This window comes from Cucumis sativus, chromosome 7 (genome assembly GCF_000004075.3).
Source record: "Cucumis sativus cultivar 9930 chromosome 7, Cucumber_9930_V3, whole genome shotgun sequence".
In the NCBI taxonomy this organism is placed as follows: Eukaryota; Viridiplantae; Streptophyta; class Magnoliopsida; order Cucurbitales; family Cucurbitaceae; genus Cucumis; species Cucumis sativus.
In genome coordinates this window covers 4,404,734-4,426,540 of record NC_026661.2, presented here as the reverse complement: position 1 = coordinate 4,426,540, position 21,807 = coordinate 4,404,734, and the positions used below count along the sequence as shown (strand labels likewise).

The window sequence follows — 21,807 nt, the reverse complement described above, 5'->3', positions numbered from 1 at the left end:
CGTAGTGTGTAAACATGAAAGCATTTCAAACTTCCTTATTATATGCAGCTTTGTTAATTAATAAGCAAAGTTGGAAACAATCCTGCATTGCTTTGGTGGGATTGGAAAACAGCTCAATATTTAGTTACATAAAATAAAGATCACTTCAAAATTGCAATTACAAAAGTTTGGGCTGAAAAAGTCCCACAACTCATATCTCCAAACATACAAAACCCTTCAATACAATATGATGTGGAGCAGCAGAGTTAAAGATATAAAGTGAAAAGAGAAAAAAAAGGGGGGAAATTACAATTGATGAACTATAGGAGCTCCAAAATTAGACATTGATTCCAAAATCTGACCAATTTCACTGGCAATATATTTTTACAATCAGCTGATTTTCCAAAAAAATGGAGTGACTAGAGTTCATCTGCTCCCTATTTATTCTAATGGCAGCTTCATAAATAATGCAATCTAACACTAAAATATATCAAGATAGACGGGAAGTTGTGTAGAGGAAAAGATGTTAATATGTTGGATAGTTCTGGATGGTAAAACTCCAAGACTTGGTAGCAGTAAATCAAATATATTGCCTTCATTCGGTAATGATTGGAATCTTATGCACATTGGAAGTCTTACAGATTAGTAGGCAGAGTATTTCCTGGGGTTTACGAGAATCCATTTCCATGAGAATCAGCATTAGGATGGAATGTAGACAAGAGCTCTCCTGAATGAGATGACTTACGGGATTTCAGATGCCTTGGAGAAGCAGAATATGAATCACCGGAACTGGATGTAGAATACATTGATGATGTTGGCAGTCCATGGATCCTGGGTAGTCCCGTTGGATCGGCGCCCACACTGTATCCCTTTTCAACGGTTTCAGTCTCCAGCGGTAATTCATCCAATGTCTGCAATCATTGAAAAGATTATATTTTCTTAGAACTTCATGCATGCTAATGTCAAGATCAAACAGCAAACTGATCTGAACAATTTATTTCAATGGGAACCATGAAAGAACCCTCAATAAAGTTTGTTAGTTGGTCATCAATCTTCTCAATGGTTTACTGTCTCGTGACTCCTAGCTCTTTTGCTCTATGAACAAATTTCATCAAATTATGATCGTGAATCCATCTGTCTAGAATCTAGATGCTTTATTGCCCAATCCCTCATCTCTTTATGAGATGTGATCATATATCATTCTTTTTTTTTTCCTTTTTATTTTGCCCTTTTATTTGTCTATTCTTATAGAACTCATCATCCGAATGGTTATTTTATTATTATATGTTATTTCAAGTCTGAATAGTTTACATCATGAACGATCTCTCGTCATATCAAGATGAAAGCACCAGCATTTATCATGTGGCCAGGAAAATCATACCCGAAAAGCCTGCTGAAGTACACGGAGAGTTTCCCTAGTACGCTTTCTCTTCATTGCCACTTCATCAGGCTCCTGTAACATTTCTTCAAACAGGTTCTCTCTGTTTTACAACATCACATCCAAAAAAGAAACATAATTTAGAATGTCAAAAATTTCTAAAGATACTACTAGGTCACGAGCATCCAAAAGCAGAATCAGGATGGTAGAAGAATGGTACATACCGGTAAAGTTTTTTGATGAATACATTGTGCAGATCTCGTTTGGCGTGGACTACCTGAATCAGAACAACCAAAATATAAGCAATAAATATGATCCTATTAGTTGTCCTCTCAAAACATGGTCTTGGACTCGCACGGAAAACAAGGACAAAAACAGGAAGAAACTGAATATACATCAGTAGGAAGGTGGTATTGCAAAACACGTGAAACTTGTCTAATCAACTAGGTCCTGATGAGTTTATCCAGTCGGCCTACCTCAAAAGGATTGTAGTTTGAAAGGGGAAAATATAACTTTTGCAAGTTGATTGGTTGGACTGTAGGGCTGCTAAGTTAGATGGTCAGTTGTCCCTAGACTTGTGCTTACACATCATTAAACGCTGCGTTTGCAGCATTAGAAAATGAAGAATCTCCCTATTCTTCTCAAGCCCATTGGTCTGCAACATATGCCAAAAACTAACCTACAGTGAGATCTATAATGTCTACAAACAAGGATTAAAAGCTTCCTCCATGAGCTCTCTATCTAAACTTAAAACTCAACGAAGTTGGCGTATCTGTAAAATACTGAAGTTGGCACCAGATATCAACAAAAGGATACTGCCAAAGCAAATAAGCATATTCCTCCACCACCCGCTTACATAGAATACACTGCTAAGGGAGAAGGCACGAGGCTGAACTCTGAGGTACGAAGTATAGTCTTTTGTTCATCATCTCTAGTTGTGAGGACATGCTGAAGAATCTTTTAAAGTGGGTAATCAGAGCAAAGAAGAATCTAAGTGGAAGGGAAAGAAAATAACCCTCGTGCAAACAAGGGAGAAGAAATGTCGAAGGCCAAAGAAGCCATAATAGAACAGTTGAGAAGTTTAAGGTGGACATGCTCTACATTATCAGGCATCACATACTGACATTGATTCTAGTGCATTAATACAAACATGTCTATTATCAACTTGATTCTAATACCTATGGTGACTAGTTAATTGTATTTATTCTTGATCATAATAGTGAATTAATAAGACAAGATTTAGAAATTTTCACTCCACAACAGCATAAACATGTCTATTAATTAAACAGATACCATACTTTGTTTTTTTCTTCTTTTTTAATATATAACAACTTTCATCTCAAAAGAAGCGATACAATTCTTTGTTTGACTAACAAGATGAAAGAGATGCATTTTAATGATTTTTTTCTTGACCAAGAGAGAACATTTAATTGACTAAATGAAAAACAATTAATGCTCAAAGGACCAAAAAGAACAACATATAGAAAATAATTCCCACAATGAGAAACACCGAGTGGATTGAACAAAAAAAATGAGCAAAGTGAGTCTGAAAGACCAATCTCATCACAACAAGCGGTAGTCTAAAAACTGAACCAAAGGCTACCGAGAACCCATAGCTTTGGAAAGTAAGCGGAGAAAGCTCAAAGAGCCCCCAACTAAATAGAGCAACCACCAATAATTTTAATAAATTTATAACAAAAAAGCAAACGGTTCTGTTTCTCATGGCTTCCGGTAATTAATTGAAGAAAAATATGATATGAACTGGTGGTATTAGTAAAAAATTTAACTTACTAGGAAGTTCATGATTGCCTTGGGTATATAGTCCTGTATGTTCTTCCTAACGATGTCATAGTAGGATCTCAATAGCAGTTTAGTTATAGCAATTTCCATAGCCTCCTGCTCCGTAAGGCTTTCTGAGGGCCTCAAGACAGCTGGTGGCTAAAAACAAAATGAAATATGTAAGACAGCTAGTGGCTAAAGCAACAAAACTCAATGCCGTTGATTGTGGTATTATGACTAACCTCTCTCAAGTGGATCATTGCGAAAGATTGCTCCACACCATGCAAAGGCTCAGCAAATGATTTTTTTGATGAATTTTCTTTAACTGGAGCATGGCTATCACTGCTAGCACTGCCAAAAATAGATGAAATCCCCCAAGTGGAATTCACTGCGTTTCCAGAAACAGAAGGATGCAATCATCATTGATGTTAATGAAAAAAGTTCATATACATTTATCAGAAAAATGTAGATAGTTACTGGATCAATTGACAATTAAATGCACATCGATAAGAGTAAAGTTGTAATGACCCGACTTTTCGAGATCCCTAACTGAGGTTATTACTACCAAGCATGAAATTTTGAACCAACACCAATTGACCGTTTAAACTCAAAATAAAGATTTTCCAAACAAACAAGAGTTAATTGAAATAGTCCAAGGAGATCTAATACAGTTTATTTTAGGATCCGTAAAACATTGATGAAAAGTAAATTATTTAAATTTAATGTTAATAAACTCGTGAGTTTCATTTTAAACATCCAAAAAGTCCTGAAAACATGACATGAAGCGGAAGTGTTAACACTAATCCCATATTGGTGTCTCGTTAACGGTATCTATAATTATGAGATCTTGTTATATAAATACCATTAGGAGTACTTTACAAACACCATTAAGGAGACACCAATTAAGAGTACTTTTTACAACCTTGTTGGTCTTTTAGAGCATCTCGTTTCCCCTCGTTTTGTATTAGCTATAATTTTTTGTTTTCTATAACCAACCCCCACCCAAAAAAAAAAAAAACAAAACAAAAGAAAGAAAAAAATGTGATATTACCGGGCAAAGCAACTTTTTCACCGTCTGCCACCGGACGAACAGCCTGTTAATCATTTTAAAAAAAGGTGATAAGAACACTGGGCAATTATTTTCAGTTTAACAATATAATATCGAACAGAAAAACAATGGGTAATCAAGGAAATTGACTGAAATACATTGTCCCCACTAATTTAAAATATTCGCTACCTGATCAGCTACAATGCCATTTCCTTGCCTTGCCAGAATCCCAACAGTTTTCAAACTTCTCTCTGATGATGCTGCCTTATCAAATTCTATACTATCCTAATCAACATAAAAATTAGTAATTAGTATTAAACATCAATCAAGAACTAGTCTGGAAAGAGAATATGTAACCTTTTTTTTTTAATAGAGAACAAGAAACTGCATTTGCTAGCATCTTGGAGAAAGATGTAATAATAGACGAAGGCAGTTAGGGTTAAGGGTCAGTGTTCTTGATGCATTGACATTGAAGCAGAATTTCTTGATTTCTACCAATGTTGTTACACCAAACAAAGAGGTAATCAATCTCTTCCAACTGACGATATTGGGATCCTATTACAGCTGACCAAACCATTGCCTTAGAGGCCCCAGTTACTGAGATGGAGATTTAGCATGCTATTTCTAACCTTGGTAATAATAAATCACTAGGCCCACATGGTTTCACCTCAGAATTCTTTAAAAAGAGACCAATGTCTGGACCATGAGGAGAAGAGAAGAGTTATTGATGCAAAGTATGGGACACTGTTGAATACACAAGGCTGGTTTTTCAAGTAATCCAAGGGACTGCGGGTCCATATTGAAAAGCAATAAGAGCTTATCCACAATAAAGTTACTTATGCGGTGAGAAATGAGGCTTCTACATCCTTTTGGAATGATACATGGACTGGAAATTCTCCATTTAAAGTTTCTTGTCCCAGATTCTATGCTCTCTCTAGAGATAAGGATGCTTCTATTGCAAAGTACTGAAATTCTGATTATGAGGCATGGGACCTTGAGCTACGACGAAATCTTAAGGATGATGGGATCCTTGAATGGGCTAATCTTTACCCATTACTTGTTGCCACTCGAAGTATCGCTGTTACTGACAAATGGAGGTGAAATCTGGATTGCAGTGGGCAGCTTACTGCGAAGTCCCTGACTCATCACCTTGGTTCCAATGACTGTAATCAGTTTGCTCCTCTTTATAAGAATATTTGGAAGGGTCCAATCCATAGGAAGATTTGCTTCTTTCTATAGGAGGTCCATCATGGTAGCATAAACACTGTTGACGTCCTTGTTAAAAAGGCTCCTTGGATTGCTTCTGCCCCTAATTGGTGGGTCCTTTGTCGTCAGAGTAATGAGACAATCGTGCATGGTTTTCTGTGACTAAGCTCAATCTTTTTGGAGGAGAATCTTAGAATATTAAACTACAACTTGATCATCCGAAATGATCTTCTCATCCTCCTTAATATGCTCCTCCTAGTTGAGATGCCCAAGTGCACTTCCTAATCCTTGGTTTATTTGCCCATGGTATAATCCTCTTGTACTATAAGCTTATGTCTCATTCTTAATATATTTGTACAGAGGCCGTCTCCTTTTCAAAAAAAATATGCACCTCATCGGCCACCCTTTCAAAGATGAGAATAAGAACGCTTGGGCTTTCATCGTCAACCAAGGTTTTCCTTGGCTCATTTAGAATGAATGCATTTGAGGATAAGGAATTGGATTTCACATCCTTTCTTGATCTCTTGTTATATACATCCTTTCTAAACTATTTTTCAGGATTCACTCTTGGCCAGTTTTGATTTGTTGCCTCCCTTTTCATAAGTTTATTTCAACTTCTTCCTTCACAAATTTTGTGTTATAAAGCAGAAATTTTCCAGATGGATTTATAGGTTGCTTTTGCTAAAATGGTTGAATAAAATCAATCTTGGTGGCAAGCATGTATAGAGCTCTGTTGGTTGTAAATAAACTAATTATCTGTAAACTTATAAATGATTCTATTTTATTATCAATATTATTCTTTCCATTTATGTATTAGACCCTTTACATAGGATATGTATCTTACAATATATGATTAGAATACAAATATTCTACTTCATTCAAACTCACGTGATTTCAAAGTCCATAAAGCCCAAAATGGTATTCGGTCTAATAAAAAGAAATTGAGATCCGGTGAAGATTGGTGAAACCAAAAGAGACACCAGCTTGAGGGGACATGTTGAGATGTTGAGAATCGTACCTTGGATAGAATGTGAAATCCGATTTTTCAGAAGGATTCAGATTTCAGTCTTTCTAAACTACTCGTTTGTCCTCTTAGTTACCTCTTAAAGTGTTTGGGTGTATTTGTTATGTGCATATTCTGAGTCACTTTCGATCAAAATTAGACCATAGAGCTATTAATGTATTTTCTTGGGTTATGCTTCCAACAAAAAGGGGTACAAATGTTTTGATCGTCAAAAAAAAAACGGATGTCACTTTTAGAAAACCAACCTTTTTCACCCAAAACTATCTTCAGGGGAGAATACATCAAATTTAGAAGATGGTACGTTTTGGAATGTAGATGTATCTGTCTCTCTTCAAAACGTTGCCAAGCATAAAACCTTCTAACTCAGGGGGACAATTACTACAAAAAGATTCAAATAATCTGAATCCTAAGTTTAAGTTTTATACTAGAAAAAGGTCCAATCAATTGAACAAGGACCAAATAGGACTCGTCACAAACCCAATCTCATACTCTGAAACTCCAGGTAACCGACATTCTACTCGTGTTTCTCCTGTTGTCATTGAAAGTACCTTGTCTAATGTGTCCCCAAAACACTATTTAGTTATTTATTTTGATTAGATTAGGATTAGTTTCCTTGGATTAGTAGCATTAGGATTAGTTTTTTTGATTAATTAGGATTAGTTTTTTTGATTAATTAGGATTAAGCAATTGTATATTTGCTTAATTCTAATTTGGTTCTTGTATTGCAATTAAGTCTTTGCTTTTGTCTCGGTTTCTTAATTTTCTTTTTTTTTTTTTTTGAAAAGGAGACGAACTTCTTTATTAATGATAAAATCTGAAAGTATAAGAGGTATATACAATGAGAAAAATAAAGAAGCATAAAGCAAAAGGCGGGGGATCAGAAGGGCACCCAGACATCTCAACTAGGTTGACACCCCCTTAGCACCAAAACATCATATCCCATGACTAAGCATGAGGTTTCTTAATGTTTTGAGTCATGTGCTGGTTGTATTTTTGCTTATTTATGTATTGGCTCTAAATTTGTGTAATTTTGTTGGTTTATGTCTAGATATGGGAATGTCAACCTAGTTGAGATGTCCAAGTGCACTTGTTGATCCTTGGGGCTAGATCTAGCCTCTTCATTGTACTTTATCTCTTCGTATTGTCTATTCATTTTCTTAATAAAGAGGGTCGTTTCCTTTTTGAAAAAAGGGAGGATCAATATTAGTTTGCTTTCCAATTCTCTAGAAATAGAGAATTTGTCTTCTTGAATTAGTAACATTTGATTCATAATAAAGACTTTGATTTCATTATTGGAGATCTCTCCTTTTATTCTTTAGGCTAAAGCACTCTTTTCACTATATCAATGAAAAGGTTTTGTTTTCTTCTAAAAACAAAAAGTGACTTAAAATCCACTCATTTACATTCTTTTATTTGATTCTTCTCAAGGTTCCTAAATAGTCCATAATATTGTAAGTTCAAGGTTCCTTAAAAGTAAAATTTTCCACAAAGAAAGTGCTTTCTTTCATATACATGTGTGTATATATGTGCATGTGTGAACAGGAAAGATAACCATTCATTTCCTTTACCTTCTGTCTGGAGATAGGCAGGGAAACCCTAGAGGATTTCACTTGTTGCAATGCAATCTCAACAGCCTTGCTTCCACCAATAAAATTTGGGTGTGAAGTGTTTATGTAGTTCATCTACAAATACAAATACAATATGATATTTGAGGTCAAACATTCTATAAGAACAAGGGGCTGAAACATGTAAATAAACAACTAACAACTACTGAGACGAGTTCCTATATATTGGCGCTGAAAGGCCAAAGAAAAAATTATGTTGAAGTATCAACAGAGAGACATATTTTTTAAAAAAATAACAAACTCAAAGACAACTTTGATGCTTCATCTGTCTTAAACGTCACATAAAGCAGGAAAACAATATAAGAGGGTAAATTCCACCAAATTCTTCATTATCCATATAAAATGATTTGAGAACATTGACTTTATTTTCTTGGATTATTGGGTTCTTGGATATTAATTTATAAATAGAGATTCAAGTACAGTTTACTCTTAAGCAGCAACAAAAATCCTTAAGCAACCCAAGAATCCATGTCCCTACTTGACTGACTCCCTTGCATATGGAAATTCAAATTACCACCAGAATGGATAAAAGATGATGGCCAACATAAACTTGGAAAGCAAATAATGTATGAAATTTTACTAATGTATGAAATTTACAGAAGAAGGGCTATAACCCAAGTCAAGAGAGTCACAATAGACTTCTCCAATTGGTCAAAAGAGATGCAAGATCATCTCCTCCGGGCAGCCAAAACCCTAGACACAGTGTGCGAAAAAGAGCGAGGGAGAGATCCGCCATGACCCTCATTTCAAGAAAAACTAGAAGAAGAGAGGACACGTTAGCCCTGACCATGGTAGAATCAACAAACACCAAAAGCATCCTGGTGGCCGGAGAAATGTTGGAGGTATGGACCATTAACGGATTCTCTTCTATCACCCTGGTTATTTTGGTAAAGTCGGCAAGCATTATTTGCACAAGCTTCGCAAAAAGTTATATTGCCCGATTGTCAACATTGACAAGATTTGGCATTGATCCCTCAAGAAGTGAAAGATAAATCCTCCAAAAACAGCATTGCAGTGGTTGATGTCATGCAGTTCGGATACTTCAAGGTTTTGGGCAAAGGTGTCTTGCCGAAAAATCAGCCTATTGTGGTGAAGGCTAAGCTTGTGTCTAAGATCACCTAGTAGAAGATTAAGGAGTCTCACAGCGCAATGGTTCTTACAGCTTAGGTTTGAGTTTCTCTTCGTTAATAGGGATTTTTGTTCTCAATGAATTAAGAGAGAGAGAGATGCAAGATCAAAAGAACTAAAGAAAGACGAACAGTGGTACCAAGAACTAAAGAAATAATTAACATGTACCAAGATCAAAAGAACTAAAGAAAGAACCAAAGAAAGACGAAAACTTGTACCAAGAAGTAGCAAGGTAGATAGTAATTAACATGTTCAGAAAAGTTGTCAAAAGATCTTCCTTTTACATTGAAGATCCTTTTCATTGAAGGGGTGTTTTTTTTTTAAAAGAGACAAGTTTCTTTATTATTAATAAACTCAAAGTACAAGAGAAATATATAGTGAGAATAATAGAGAAGCCTAGAAATGGGGAAGAGAGAGAGAGTAGATGCAACCGAACATCTCAACTAGGTTGACACCCCCTTAGCACCCTCATCATATCCAAAATACAAGAACAGTACTAAGGTCATGTAATGATCAAAAGGCGTACAGAAGCAAAGCTGAGAAGTAATAATTCAATAGTAGAAATACATATTAAAGCTCGTCAAAACTACAAAAGCACAAAATTTGAACTAGCAATCAAGGGAAAACTGTGTTGAATATCTTGCTTTTTGATCTTGACATCTCCAAACACCTCTACCAAGATCTCAAAGTCCCTTTTAGAACTCAGACTTTTCCCATGAAACGACATCTTTTCCACCTCCCAGGAATCGAAATATACCACCAAGAAGAAATGTTTGCCTTGAAAGGAGGGTGATCCAATAACATATTATTTAAACTGAAGGGACCCAATCCCCACAGCTGAGCTCCGGACGTATGGATAATCGGACAATGATCAGAGGCCTCTTGCCTCCCATTTGTCTAGGGCAACCATATTTTTTCTGGACTTAGATGGTCACTATTTGGCCTTGTACGTGTGATAGTGCTTCTTGTGCTTGGACATGATTTGTCTTATGTTTCGGATTATCTTTGGATATGACAAGGGTGCTATAGAGTGTCAATATGGTTCAAATGCCTGGGTGCACCTCCTGATCCAACAATTATTGTAATTTGTACACCATCTTCATTATATCAATGAAAATCTTTGTTTCCATTTTTTTAAAAAGATCATGTTTCTCTCCATTGTCCCCTTCTGAAATTCCTACACTTTTGAAATCCATAATTAAAATCTGAGGATTATTTCAAGTTGTTTTTCCCCCACACACAACTTTTACGAATCCTTTTGTTCTTTTTAGGCTCAAGATTAATGTTGAGATGAGAGTTAGCTCTCAGGAATGAAGTTCTCAAAGGTTTTGTTAAGTCCTTAGAAGTATAGGCCCCAGTTGATTTGGTCTAATGCTTTTAAAGATTTATTAGATAGAATTTGGTTTGAAAGGAATCAATGCATCTCTCATGTTAAGCTTATGGATTGAAAGGATCGTGCTGTCTTTACTAGCCTCACAGCAAGATCTCTACTTGAACTTGTATTATTTTCTTGGCTTGTATTCTTGGTCGAGTATGCATGTACTGTTGTTAATTTTGTGGGTTGGCCACTTAGTTGTTTCTTGTGTTTTTCCTCCTTGTATCTAAGAATTGTACTCCGAGCAATAGTCTCATTTCATTCTATCAAAGAATAGGCTTGTTTCCGTTGAAAAAAAAAATTGTTCGTAAGCTTGCGAAAGTAAAGCACCACAAAATCGAACATAGATGCCATACCTCCATATCAATAATATGCCCAATAATGATCTCTGAGGGTTCAAGACCTTCTCGCAAAAAATTGCTCATAACTTCATCCATGCGCTTCCTTAAGACAGGAAATCTTTGTAGTTCATTTACCATGCAACGATGGCTAATCTGAAGATAGGTCAACCAAATATTAAGAAATTATAAGCAAGCAATATGACAAGCAGCACAAAACAAAACAGTAAACAATATATTAAACAAATAAAATCCCACCTTTATTAGTTCATCATATATGAACCTTGCACACTGAAGGCTTGGATCTAATAAGCGAGCTATTTGCTTGCGAATAAGAACTTCAAAAGGAACCTACACACATTGAAAGATGAAATAAACATCAAATTGGGATAAACCTCGTCCATAATATGTTATGACGAAATTCTATCAAGCATGGATGATGTACTAGGATTAGGGTAAATTAGATTATCTTGGTCAAATCCGTATAGAACCTTTGGTTTAAGGTTTTAAAGATGCCCAGAATTTAAGGATGCTTGGGAATATTGCTGAGAATCAAGAATGACCATGTTTGGTTGTGCATGGGAATGTTATTAGAAGTTTTATGGGAACAAGTTATCTTTACAAAAAATCAATCACAAAACCTTTATAAAATTTTAATAAATTAATTGATAAACAATAAATTCAATTCAAAGTTTTGAGCAAAATTAATTATTTAATGATCAAATAACATTATTAATTACAAGTATTTGTAAAATGAATAATTTATAATTAAGTTACATGATTACATACTTTGATAGAACAATTTAATGAATTTATATAATAATTATTTTTTTTCGAAAAGGAAAAGCCTCTTTATTAATATATTAGTCGTGAGACAAAAGCTCATAGTACAAGAAGATTATACAATGAGCATGTAAACCAAGGATCAGAAGGTGCATCTGAGCATCTCAACTCATCTCTACTAGGTTGACACCCCTTTGCACCCTCATCATATCCAAACAAGCTAGAATAAACAAAAACAAATATAAGGTACTAAATCTTGTCGGGTGGGGGGCACCCAATGTGAGAAGAACTTGAAAACATGCAAAGTAGGTTATTAAATAGGTTATTAAAGCATAGAGTAGACCGATAACTACAAGCAACATAGAAGTGGAAAACAAAAGGTACCATAACCTACTTCGGGAACAAATAAAGCAGATTTAGGACCAGTTGCATTCTGGATAGCAGTTCGGATGTCAAGATCAGTCAAGTCCTCACAAGGATCTACTTCCTGCGGAATAACATTTCACCGTATCAATGAGAATTATCACTCCCCACTACTCTGACAGCATTAATTTCATGAAGAAATAGCAAAGAAATACAACTAAATAATCAAGCAGAAAATCTGCACACAGAATAAACTTTTCTTGTTTGGTTCACTCATTTTAATTGTTGCATCTAGGAGATAGAGAAAAGATGTGACTAAATCCCCCTCCCCGTCCCCCACAGCTCTCTCCTCTCTCCTATTCCGGGACTCCAACCATCGCCTTCTTTTCCAACTGCTTCTCCGTTGAATATCTGACATTCATCTGTTGCTTATCCTCCATGGTTTACTTGATCTGACGAAGTCAGCCTTTTCTCGCTTTCTCAATTCATGAGGATGGAAGTAGGTAGTTGCAAGATGCAAAAAGGTCTCATTCCTCTCTAGGTGTTGAATCTGTATCGAGACTACTCTAGGTACAGATGAAAGAAAGCTGATTAAACCAACAAGCTTTGCCCTCGCTGGCTGGCCGAAGCTCCCTCTTCAACAAGAAAACAGCTGTCAGCAAGACCCTCACACATGTTTATTTCTTGCAGCAATTGCATGGTGACAGTGCAATGCCCCACAAAGATCTGCCAAGCATCTACGTCGACTCACATTGAGCAAATTATAGTGTCTATCGTCAAAATGCTGATTGATATACTTGTCTTCATAGAATCTTTTTCTACAATATCCACACTTCCAATCAATAAAATCTAAATGACCCTTGTGCTGTTTTTGATCCCTGAACATGTCATTATCAGTGTGAAGCCTTCACTTAGTCAAAATCTCATATTTCTTCTTTTTCCACAAAGGGCATTAGATACTCCTCAATTACTTTCCACGCCGCTCTACTCCTTCTGCTCGAGAATAATAACTCTTTTTCAATTTCGGTCAAAGCTGGCATTTTTTCTCTTTAAGAAGCTTGTTTCCATTGAAAAAAAAAAACACTTCCCACAAGCAGTTGCTAACTCTTTGTCAACCCAAATCAACTAGTTCGAAAGCTCCCTAGTAGATTTACTTCAGCAGCAGCTTTGCCATTTTATCCATAAAAAATATAAGAATGAAGATGGAGACACTCTTTTGTTAGAGGTTCATTCTTCATTTGGTCTCCCACAGGGGGTAGGCAGTCTCTTCATGTGCCAATGGGTCTGTACTCCATTGAAAAAGGAAGGGCTGGCATTCTGGGAAAGACTTCGTAAATTTTTAAGACTAATGAATACGAATTATCAAAGATGCCATCTTTATCTTAGACATTGCCGACTTATTCTCTTCGTCAACATAAGAGTTATGCTCAAGTAGTTGCTGGTTCATTTCAAACACTCACTTGATGGGTCCTTCAATTTCAATAGGTAAACCAACCAAAGAAAAAGTGAAGATAGGGTCTTATTGAATTTGTAAAGAGGCTGTCTTCTTTTAGTAAGAAACATAACTTTCGGCATCACATATAGCACTAAACAAGGAGGGGGAGATGAGAATCATACAAAAAATTACAAAGAAGAAGCCCAACTAGTATAAATTTGGGTTAGGCTATAATTACAAAAAGAAATAGAAGTGGAGGATCACATAGAAGCAAAGACAGAGAGATTCTAGAGTTTCTTTCAAGCCACAACCACCAAAGGAGTGCGAAGATCCCATTGAACCAAAGTGGATTTTTGCGGACCTTCAATTAACTGTGAAAGAGCATCTAAAGCTTTCTAGGGCCTTGCATTTTAATTTTCGAACAACCAAAACAGTCTCCCCAACAATCAATAGCAAAGGGATAGAAGAAAAAAAGAAGACTTCTCACTGTTTTACAAACACACCAATTAGGAGAGCACAACTTCGAAGGATTCTCTACATTCTACAAGTGTTTAACCTTCAAAAGTGGAGATCCGCAAAAACAACCTTGACTTCTGCTCCTTTTGTTGAATATAGGAAATATTCTCCAATTAAATTCAGTAATTCTTACCTTTTCCAATTTTACCTTGTTCCTTATTTTCCCTTATGACCGTATTCATATTTCCTTGAATAATTATTTTCCCAACTTTAAATTGAGGGTTGTGTATTTGTATAGAAAATAAGAAAAAAATTCAGTAATTAGAAAATCTATAACTTTCTTAGGACAAAGGCCTTTGAAATATGATCAGATTTTTGCCTTTTCAAAGCTATCTGCTTCACAATGAGCTTGGGAGAGAATTTGAATTTGAATCTGCAAGCAGTGCTCTATGTTTTCCCATAGCAAAATTCTCTCCCAAGCATTACAACCTAAAAACAATCCTCAACAAATTCAAATTCACCACTTCTTCATATTTTCTTATCCATAGAGAATAGAAAGCAACGCTTCAATGATGAAACCTTTTGAAATCTCGTTGACTAGAATCCCAACCCCACTTTTCCATTCAAATTCTTCAACTTCATAGAATACATTTTCCTAACAAAGTTTTTATGTCTTAATTTCAAAACTTGCAGTTGACCATATAGGTTTGAAATCCTTTTCTTTTATATTATTCAATTTTCTCAACAAGTAAAATTCATCATTAGGTTTTCCATGTGAAAATGTCAGTGACAGTAGGAGCAAGCAGCTCATCCAATCAAACGAACCAAAAATGGAAAAATACACTATGATTAAGTACGAACCTGATAATTTCGTATTGATTATTCCATGAAAAAGCACTAATGGGGACTCAAACAATGGAACTTCACAACTTAGAAAATGAAGCCACAAGTACCTCTAAACTTTTCACGAAGATTGATTGAAAAATATAGTGAATACGAGTTCCACCAGTGAGTTCAGATGTTGACATTTCTTCATTCTTCCCGTCAACCATTGATGAAAATGCTGTTTCCAACAAAAGAACATATAGTTCAAATCTACTTAAGCAGAAAATAGTAAGAATTGTAAATGATTGTGAGTCCACGTGGAAAGGAAAGAGACATGAAGCCACACTTACCTTCACAATACTTTGATAAAATGTTCAGAAGAAGAGCACCTTGACCAGCCTAATAGTAACAAGAAGTTAACAAATATAAAACCAGTAGCCAACATCAAGCAGACTGAACTTTTAACCAAACTAAAGTTGCAATCGCAAAATAGTATAGAAGCCAGGGAGACTCTTTAGTTTCCTCAATACAGGTAGAGAAAGTTGTTAGAGAAAACGCAACAAATGGAGTAAATTTGCTTGAGAATTGCATGCATTAACATCAATAACACCATGGGACATAAGACTCAGAACACAATGTGAGGCCTTCAGTAGTTCATTGTATTATAGATGGAAGAACCTCAAACAACAAGAAATACTTTTTGACTAAAAATTCTCAACCATAAAAATAATCTTTAGCTATCAAATACACCTTTGACTCTGTGATTTCTCCATAACTGGCATGCTCCTTGGCAGCCGAAACTAGTGCAGAGCTTATGCGTGACTTTAACCCAGGAAGAATTGCATTTATATGTTGCACTAAAATCTGCAAAAAGATATTATAAGATCAAATTAATAACAAATTCATAGATTGGATCCGAACTTGAAAAGCTTGAACTAAGTAACTGCAAATAGCAGGCAGACTAAATTTGAAAATCAATCAATTTGAAGGAGAATGTTGGAAGGAGAGACGGAGATAAAAGCAGGTAGGTCATACCTATACGCTAGTACCTCATTTAGAAGCAAATATAAATACACATCTAAATACCCCATTTTAATACCTGGTTCAACTTCTTTGCCAACTGAGGAACACCACATCGATCAGCCAGACTATCATATACCTGAGTAACAGCTAAAACCATAAATAAAATATGTTGAAGAACCCTTCTCCATTGCATAACAAGGGAATAGCGCAATCATACTGGATGGCTGCGAAAAAATTTCTCCTCAGCTATAAGTGCATCTTTAATACTCCGGTTGAGTAAAATATCCTGGTTTAGAAATGAAATCAACAAACCAAATCAGACCATTGCAATGAAGTGTGCATCATAAATGATTATAAAATGAAATATTGTTGGATTGCCTTTATACTTTTAGATAATAGATGTGTGTTATGTATATATTCATAGTTTATATCCATGAATTTTTTTTCCATTATTGGCAGATGGTCTCTCTTCTATATAACAAGACCTCCAATTTGATATATAAATAGAGAGAAATATAATAATAATTTCTTATCTGAATTCAAGTTGGTATCAGAGAAGGTGGTCTCTAAAACCCTAAAAAAAATCCTAGCCACCTTAAGTCTTTTATAACATTGAAGAAGCCTTTGAATTTTATTCTTGTTACCATAGAAGAAATATAAAATTTTCATCCCAAAATGAAGTAATATGATCAACGATTATCATTGTTCCTTCATGGTTCTTTAAGACTTAAAGGTAAAGATAGATTATCTTTCACACACATTCAAAAATAAGAAAATAAAAATTAAAGTAAAAAAACCAAGAAAAAACAGACAAACTTGACTACTAATTAGTGAAATTTGTAAGCTTTGAGCATTAATCTCTTTTCATTAAATCAATGAAAATTACAGTTTCTTGTTTTTGAAAAATCAACAAATTCATATCAAAAAAGATCAAGAACTTAAAAAATTAAGCATCATTTGCAAGAGTTTGCATTCTCGTCAAGTTTATAATTACCTCTTGACTTCGATTCACAACACCAAAGTAGCCAAGTCGCAATGGAATCACTTTTCCATACAAAAGATTGCGAGCATCAGTGCCTCTATCCATTATGTCTAGCTGCAATTATGGGGAAGAGAACCATCAAAAACTGACTTCATCTGCAAAGTAGACTTATACCTAATAAACTTAAGCACCTTTGTGATTATCCCAATTGTTCTAAGACCTGAGAACACGTGAAATGTGTTAGTTAAAAGGGAATAAAGTACCAACTCATGGACTAAATGCTGTGAAATAACTTACCATCAGGATCAGCATTTCCAGCAATCTGAAGAGCATCTGAGTTGGCTAAATCAGAATTTGCTGGTGTAACGGCAAGAATCAAACAGCTTGGAACTTTAATGTATGACATAATCATTGTACGAATGCGAGCCTCAATATCAGAAGGTTGATCTCCAACTGGAACTTTGGTTATACCAGGAAGATCAACCAGAGTTATATCAAGAACATTTGGTGAAAAGATCTTCAGACGAATTTGCTTGTCTGAGACACCTTTATTTCCACCAGCCTCCCGATCAGTCTCAGCCTACAGTATAAAAGAGGACATATTGCAAGTTGGAGATCGTTAATATGCTTCAACATACTTTAAATGCAAAGTCATGTGGCTCACTTCAGCAGTCAGCTAGAGAGAGAGATTGTTTTATTTTCTCAACGAGAAATGAAACTTTACATTAAGTGAATGAAAAGAGATTCTAAGATAGAAACTCCAAAAGGAGGAAAAAGTAATAATTATTTAAATGATAATGAAAAAATAAAAATAAAGGGTATTAGAAAGTTATTTACATAAGGAATTAGAAAGTATCAATAAAGTAAACATTAAGTGAAATTAACTAACAAAATATCTTCCATCAAAAAAAACAAAAAAAGAAACTAACAAAGTATCAATAAAGTAAACATTAAGTGAAATTAACTAACAAAATATCTTCCATCAAGAAAAAAAAAAAAAAGAAACTAACAAAGTATCAATAGAGTAAACATAAGGAATTACAAAGTTAACACTATACAGAACAAGGAAAACAGTCTAGTTAAAAGGGAATAAAGCGATGCGAACTTCTTGGAGAGAAACAATGAAAACAGTCCAGTTGTAATAGCTACCTAAATAGGAAGCCTTGTAAACTTCTTTGAGAGATGTTTTATTAACATCTATCAAACATACAGAGGAGAACATTAAGTGTGCTCCAAAAGGTAGGACCAAGGAAGGGCACAAATAGGTTCCCCAATTGACATTAATCAGAATAGAGGAAAGTAACAAAACTGAAATGGGGTCTACAAGCAAATTAATAATGTCTTAGGATGTGTTTGGAATTGTTTTTGAGAGCGTAAAAAGTAAATATGCAAAAATCTGAACCATTTTGAGTGTTTGGCAAGGTTGATTCTTGATTGTGAATGAAATTGCTAAAATCAATTTTTCAAACACGCTGTAATTCTCATACTTCTTAAAATCAATTCCCTACTACCTTCAAAATAAGATTCTCATAGAATAAGCAGTTGCTTCCTAACAAGTATTAAATTTTAAATTTTATCCTTTATAGATTAAATTGGAATCAAAGGGTATTCCTTGATAAATCCTTTGTTTGGTTGGATCACTTTGAAATTGCCCGTAAGAATGCCCCATCAATCATCATGGTGTTCCTTTTCCAAGTCTTTTGAAAGCTACAGCATTCAAGAAATCTACTCAAATTGGGGAGTTTTACCTTCCCAGCTTAATTTACATGTTTTGAGTTTAATCTCTTTTTGCACTTTTGTTTAGATCTTCTGTATGCTCTTTGTTGAAACCTTTGTAAGGCTAGTGATTTATAATTTTTTAGTCTTTTTGTAATGGCTGGATTTACAAGCCTCAGCTGATTTTTTATGTTATGTTTCAAAGGATATGACGAGGGCACTAAGGGGTGTCAACCTAATTGAGATATCTGGGTGCACCTGCTGATCCTATGTATGCTTTATGCTCTTTGTATAACCCTTATGTACTTAGAGTATTGGTCTCTTTTATTTTACATATATATGAATAAAGAGACTTGTTTCCTTTTCAGAAAAATAAATTAAATTTGATTTTGTGGAGTCCCGGCCCATTGGAGCCATTTTCGTGCAATTCATTTTTTCGTAGTCTAATTGATCCTTACCCCTTAGGTGAGTCGGAAATAAAGTTAAGTTCATTACTTGGCAAGGTTAACATGAAAGGGTAAACATTGTGGATCAGCTTGCAAAGAAGTTGCCCTTAGTAGTTGTTTTGTTTCATTATATTCTCCAATGAAAGGGGGAGAATGATTTGGATCACATTCTTTGAAATTTTGAGTTCTCGCTAGCTCATCAAAGGGATAATAGTGATATGATTGGGGAGTTCCTATTCCATCTACTCCTTTATGAGAAATGTAGTTTTCTTTTGCCGATCGGTGCATTTGCAATTATGTGGGATCTTTTGGTGTGAGCGAAATAATTGAGTGTTAAGAAGGTCGAACAGGAACCTTGGTGATATTTGGTTCCTTATTGATTCCAAAGACCTTTGAGTCACATTGCATTTTGTTCAGAGCTTGTCTTTTTATTTCGTTGTTAAGGATTTGTAATATTTGGGTCTAGAACTTCGAAAGGATTTGTTGTTTAACATCTTCCAGTGACGCCTTGACCAACTGCTTAGTTTTTTGAGAAGCTTCCTCTTTCATGTTGAATGATCCAATTTCAACAAATCAGGCCTTGGATCGGGCATACTTTGTTACCAATTTGGTGCACTCTTGACTTCCAAAGGACACCTCAATTCTGAAATTAACTTCCAAATGAAAGCCAGTAGCCATATTTATAGGCTAAATGAAGAAAGTTACATCCTACAGTAACCCAAATAACCGAAAGGAAACGGGAATTTAATTTACAAGCTGAAGTTAATGCTCATCTTATAGCCCAGCATGTGACATTCTAAGAAGTAATGCAGCAACGGCTACGAAAATTATTTCATTTCGGGTTAATAATACTCAAAGAAAACCAGAAATGATATTTCAGATTCCAACATTCACAACGCTAAGTTTTAAATGCACAAAAAGTTCAAACAACGAAAGAAGACAACAGCTAGAAACACAAGCCTTACACGAATTTCCCTTCGAATTTCAGAGAAGTCGTAGAATTTCTTCCCGGTTATGTGCAAGAACTCCCCATACTCCTCCTCAGACTTAGTCTGCACAAGCTGAAGCACCAATGGCCGCCGCGTGCAGATATCAGAACCCCTCGGCAAGAAATCACGACCAACGAGAGCTTCTAGTACGCTGGACTTGCCACTGCTCTGACTACCAACAACAGCAACTTGAGGGAGCTCAATGGTGGATTGGCTACCCAACTGAGAGAAAATGTCCTGAAGCTTGTTCACTATTGGGATGACGGAGTTGCCCAACGGAGAGACGACATCAGTGGAGGAAGACGATGTAGAAGGAGGCACTTGCTCGTTGGCCATGGACAACGATGGATCGGGGGAATGATCGATGGGATGTAGGATTGGATGAAGAAGAGATTTGTGGGTCTGTGCTACGAAGGAGCGGCGGAGGGAATCAACGGCGGTGGATGAAGAAGGCGGTGGTGGTGGACATAAAATCAGGCCCCCCTCCAAATTTTGGCCAACAAGAAGAGAACTATGGCTCTTTAGTCTTTAACAATAATTTCAAATTCATCTTTTTTTGTTTAGGTTTTTCTTTTCATATAACCCATGAGGATCATTCTTGTAATTTCAAGAGTTATTATTTGTGAATTCACAATTCATCAAATGCCTAATAATTAAATAATAACCTTGGAATTTAAATCCTAATAATTAATATTTCTTTATTTTATAAAAAAAAAATGGTGACAAATTTTAAAAAGAAAATCTAAAATTAAAATCATAATAATCAAATTATATTAACAATTAAAATTTTGAATATTTTCATAAATCGTCTCGTCCATTTCAACTTTATCAACCAAACACATATATCACGTATTTATACAGTATTTCAACATGATGAAGCATAATACAACAATATAACGTAGACTAATACATTGTATTCAAATCATCTATTAAGCCCTTTTAGACTGGAAACATGATGTAGCCTAAGTAATCTCATGGAATAATATTTCAAAAATAAGTATTTATGTCTTTATTCAATTGATAGTAATTATTTTACAATAGAGAGGAATACTTATATTTATAGAGTTCTATTACAAATGTGGTAACAAAGAAACTAACCTATAATACTTCATTTAATCATGGAATTATCACTTTACATCATTGTAAAAAATCGAACGAATATCGCTTATTTGTGACAAAGCTTTAATTTTTTTGAATCTAACGTGAATAATCGCAATGGTTTATTCTATGATGTCAAGTTAAAGTCCACCATGCACTCTCTTCATTTCTACATGCAAACTTTAGAAAAATAAAACTTAGCCTTTGTTTTTATAAGAACTCATACTTAGCTTGCTCTAGTTCGTATTTTTTATACTGATCCATTGTAGTATTTACTTAGATTTTTTTTTTCTTTGAGTTTAAAAGTTAGGAGAATTGTTATGAATAGCAAAGAAAGTGAAACTATTTACAGAGTATAGTAACAAAATTTAAATGAGTTATAGAGAATTTGGAAGCGATTACTTTTCGGTAATCACAAACCTGCAACTGATTCCAAATAGCAAGCGAAGAAATGAAGACATGCCTAGGAGTATTAACCTCAAACCACAGTAGGTGAGCTCGAGACACCACAGGATACTTAGGATGTAAAACTCCCAAGCATTAACAATAAAAAACACACTAGGTATTCATACAACACAAATCAATCCTTCAAACATCCGGATTAAGGTCGGTAAGTATGATAGACAAAAAAACCAAGCTTATCAACCAAACCGAAGTTGATTAGTAAAGGAGTCAATTGGATGGATTTGAGAAATTTTAAAATCTAGAATTTACAAAAAGTAGGGTTGAACCGATTGGATCCACCACCGACCTGACTCCGACTAATGATCACCCTAGGATCAAGTCAGCCTCGTAGCCTTGATTTAAGGCA

At 35.1% G+C, this 21,807-nt stretch overlaps 1 protein-coding gene and 1 pseudogene across 2 annotated transcripts; one reads left to right on the top strand and one right to left on the bottom strand.

The window, feature by feature from the left end:
• Positions 1 to 101: 101 nt before the first annotated feature.
• LOC101208055 (dynamin-related protein 3A) lies at positions 102 to 20,443 on the bottom strand. Of its 2 annotated transcripts, XM_011660527.2 has the most exons (21): positions 19,875 to 20,443; positions 17,045 to 17,327; positions 16,939 to 16,967; positions 16,760 to 16,861; positions 15,983 to 16,051; positions 15,842 to 15,901; positions 15,493 to 15,606; positions 15,093 to 15,141; positions 14,871 to 14,980; positions 12,058 to 12,150; positions 11,139 to 11,231; positions 10,899 to 11,036; positions 7,983 to 8,096; positions 4,374 to 4,469; positions 4,188 to 4,230; positions 3,379 to 3,524; positions 3,149 to 3,295; positions 1,582 to 1,634; positions 1,361 to 1,460; positions 725 to 890; positions 102 to 640 (listed from the first exon to the last, which is right to left on the bottom strand). In XM_011660527.2, exons 1-21 carry the CDS (start codon positions 20,232 to 20,234, stop codon positions 615 to 617), a joined length of 2,391 nt encoding a protein of 796 aa, XP_011658829.1. In that variant the 5' UTR covers positions 20,235 to 20,443; the 3' UTR covers positions 102 to 614. The 2 variants fall into 2 exon arrangements, with proteins under 2 accessions (XP_011658829.1, XP_011658828.1); XM_011660526.2 differs by having other exon boundaries at positions 102 to 890; positions 19,875 to 20,442.
• LOC105436222 lies at positions 8,622 to 9,206 on the top strand (annotated as a pseudogene).
• Positions 20,444 to 21,807: the final 1,364 nt, after the last annotated feature.

What these genes read in the sequence shown, in the direction of transcription:
- LOC101208055 (XM_011660526.2), bottom strand. Translation starts at nt 20,234, where the DNA reads ATGGCCAACGAGCAAGTGCCTCCTTCTACATCGTCTTCCTCCACTGAT. An exon ending in TGGAAATGCTGATCCTGATG is followed by an intron (nt 16,968 to 17,044) that starts GTAAGTTATTTC and finishes ACGTGTTCTCAG; the next exon opens with GTCTTAGAACAATTGGGATA. An exon ending in TGCCTATCTCCAGACAGAAG is followed by an intron (nt 4,470 to 7,982) that starts GTAAAGGAAATG and finishes TATGTTGATTAG; the next exon opens with GATAGTATAGAATTTGATAA.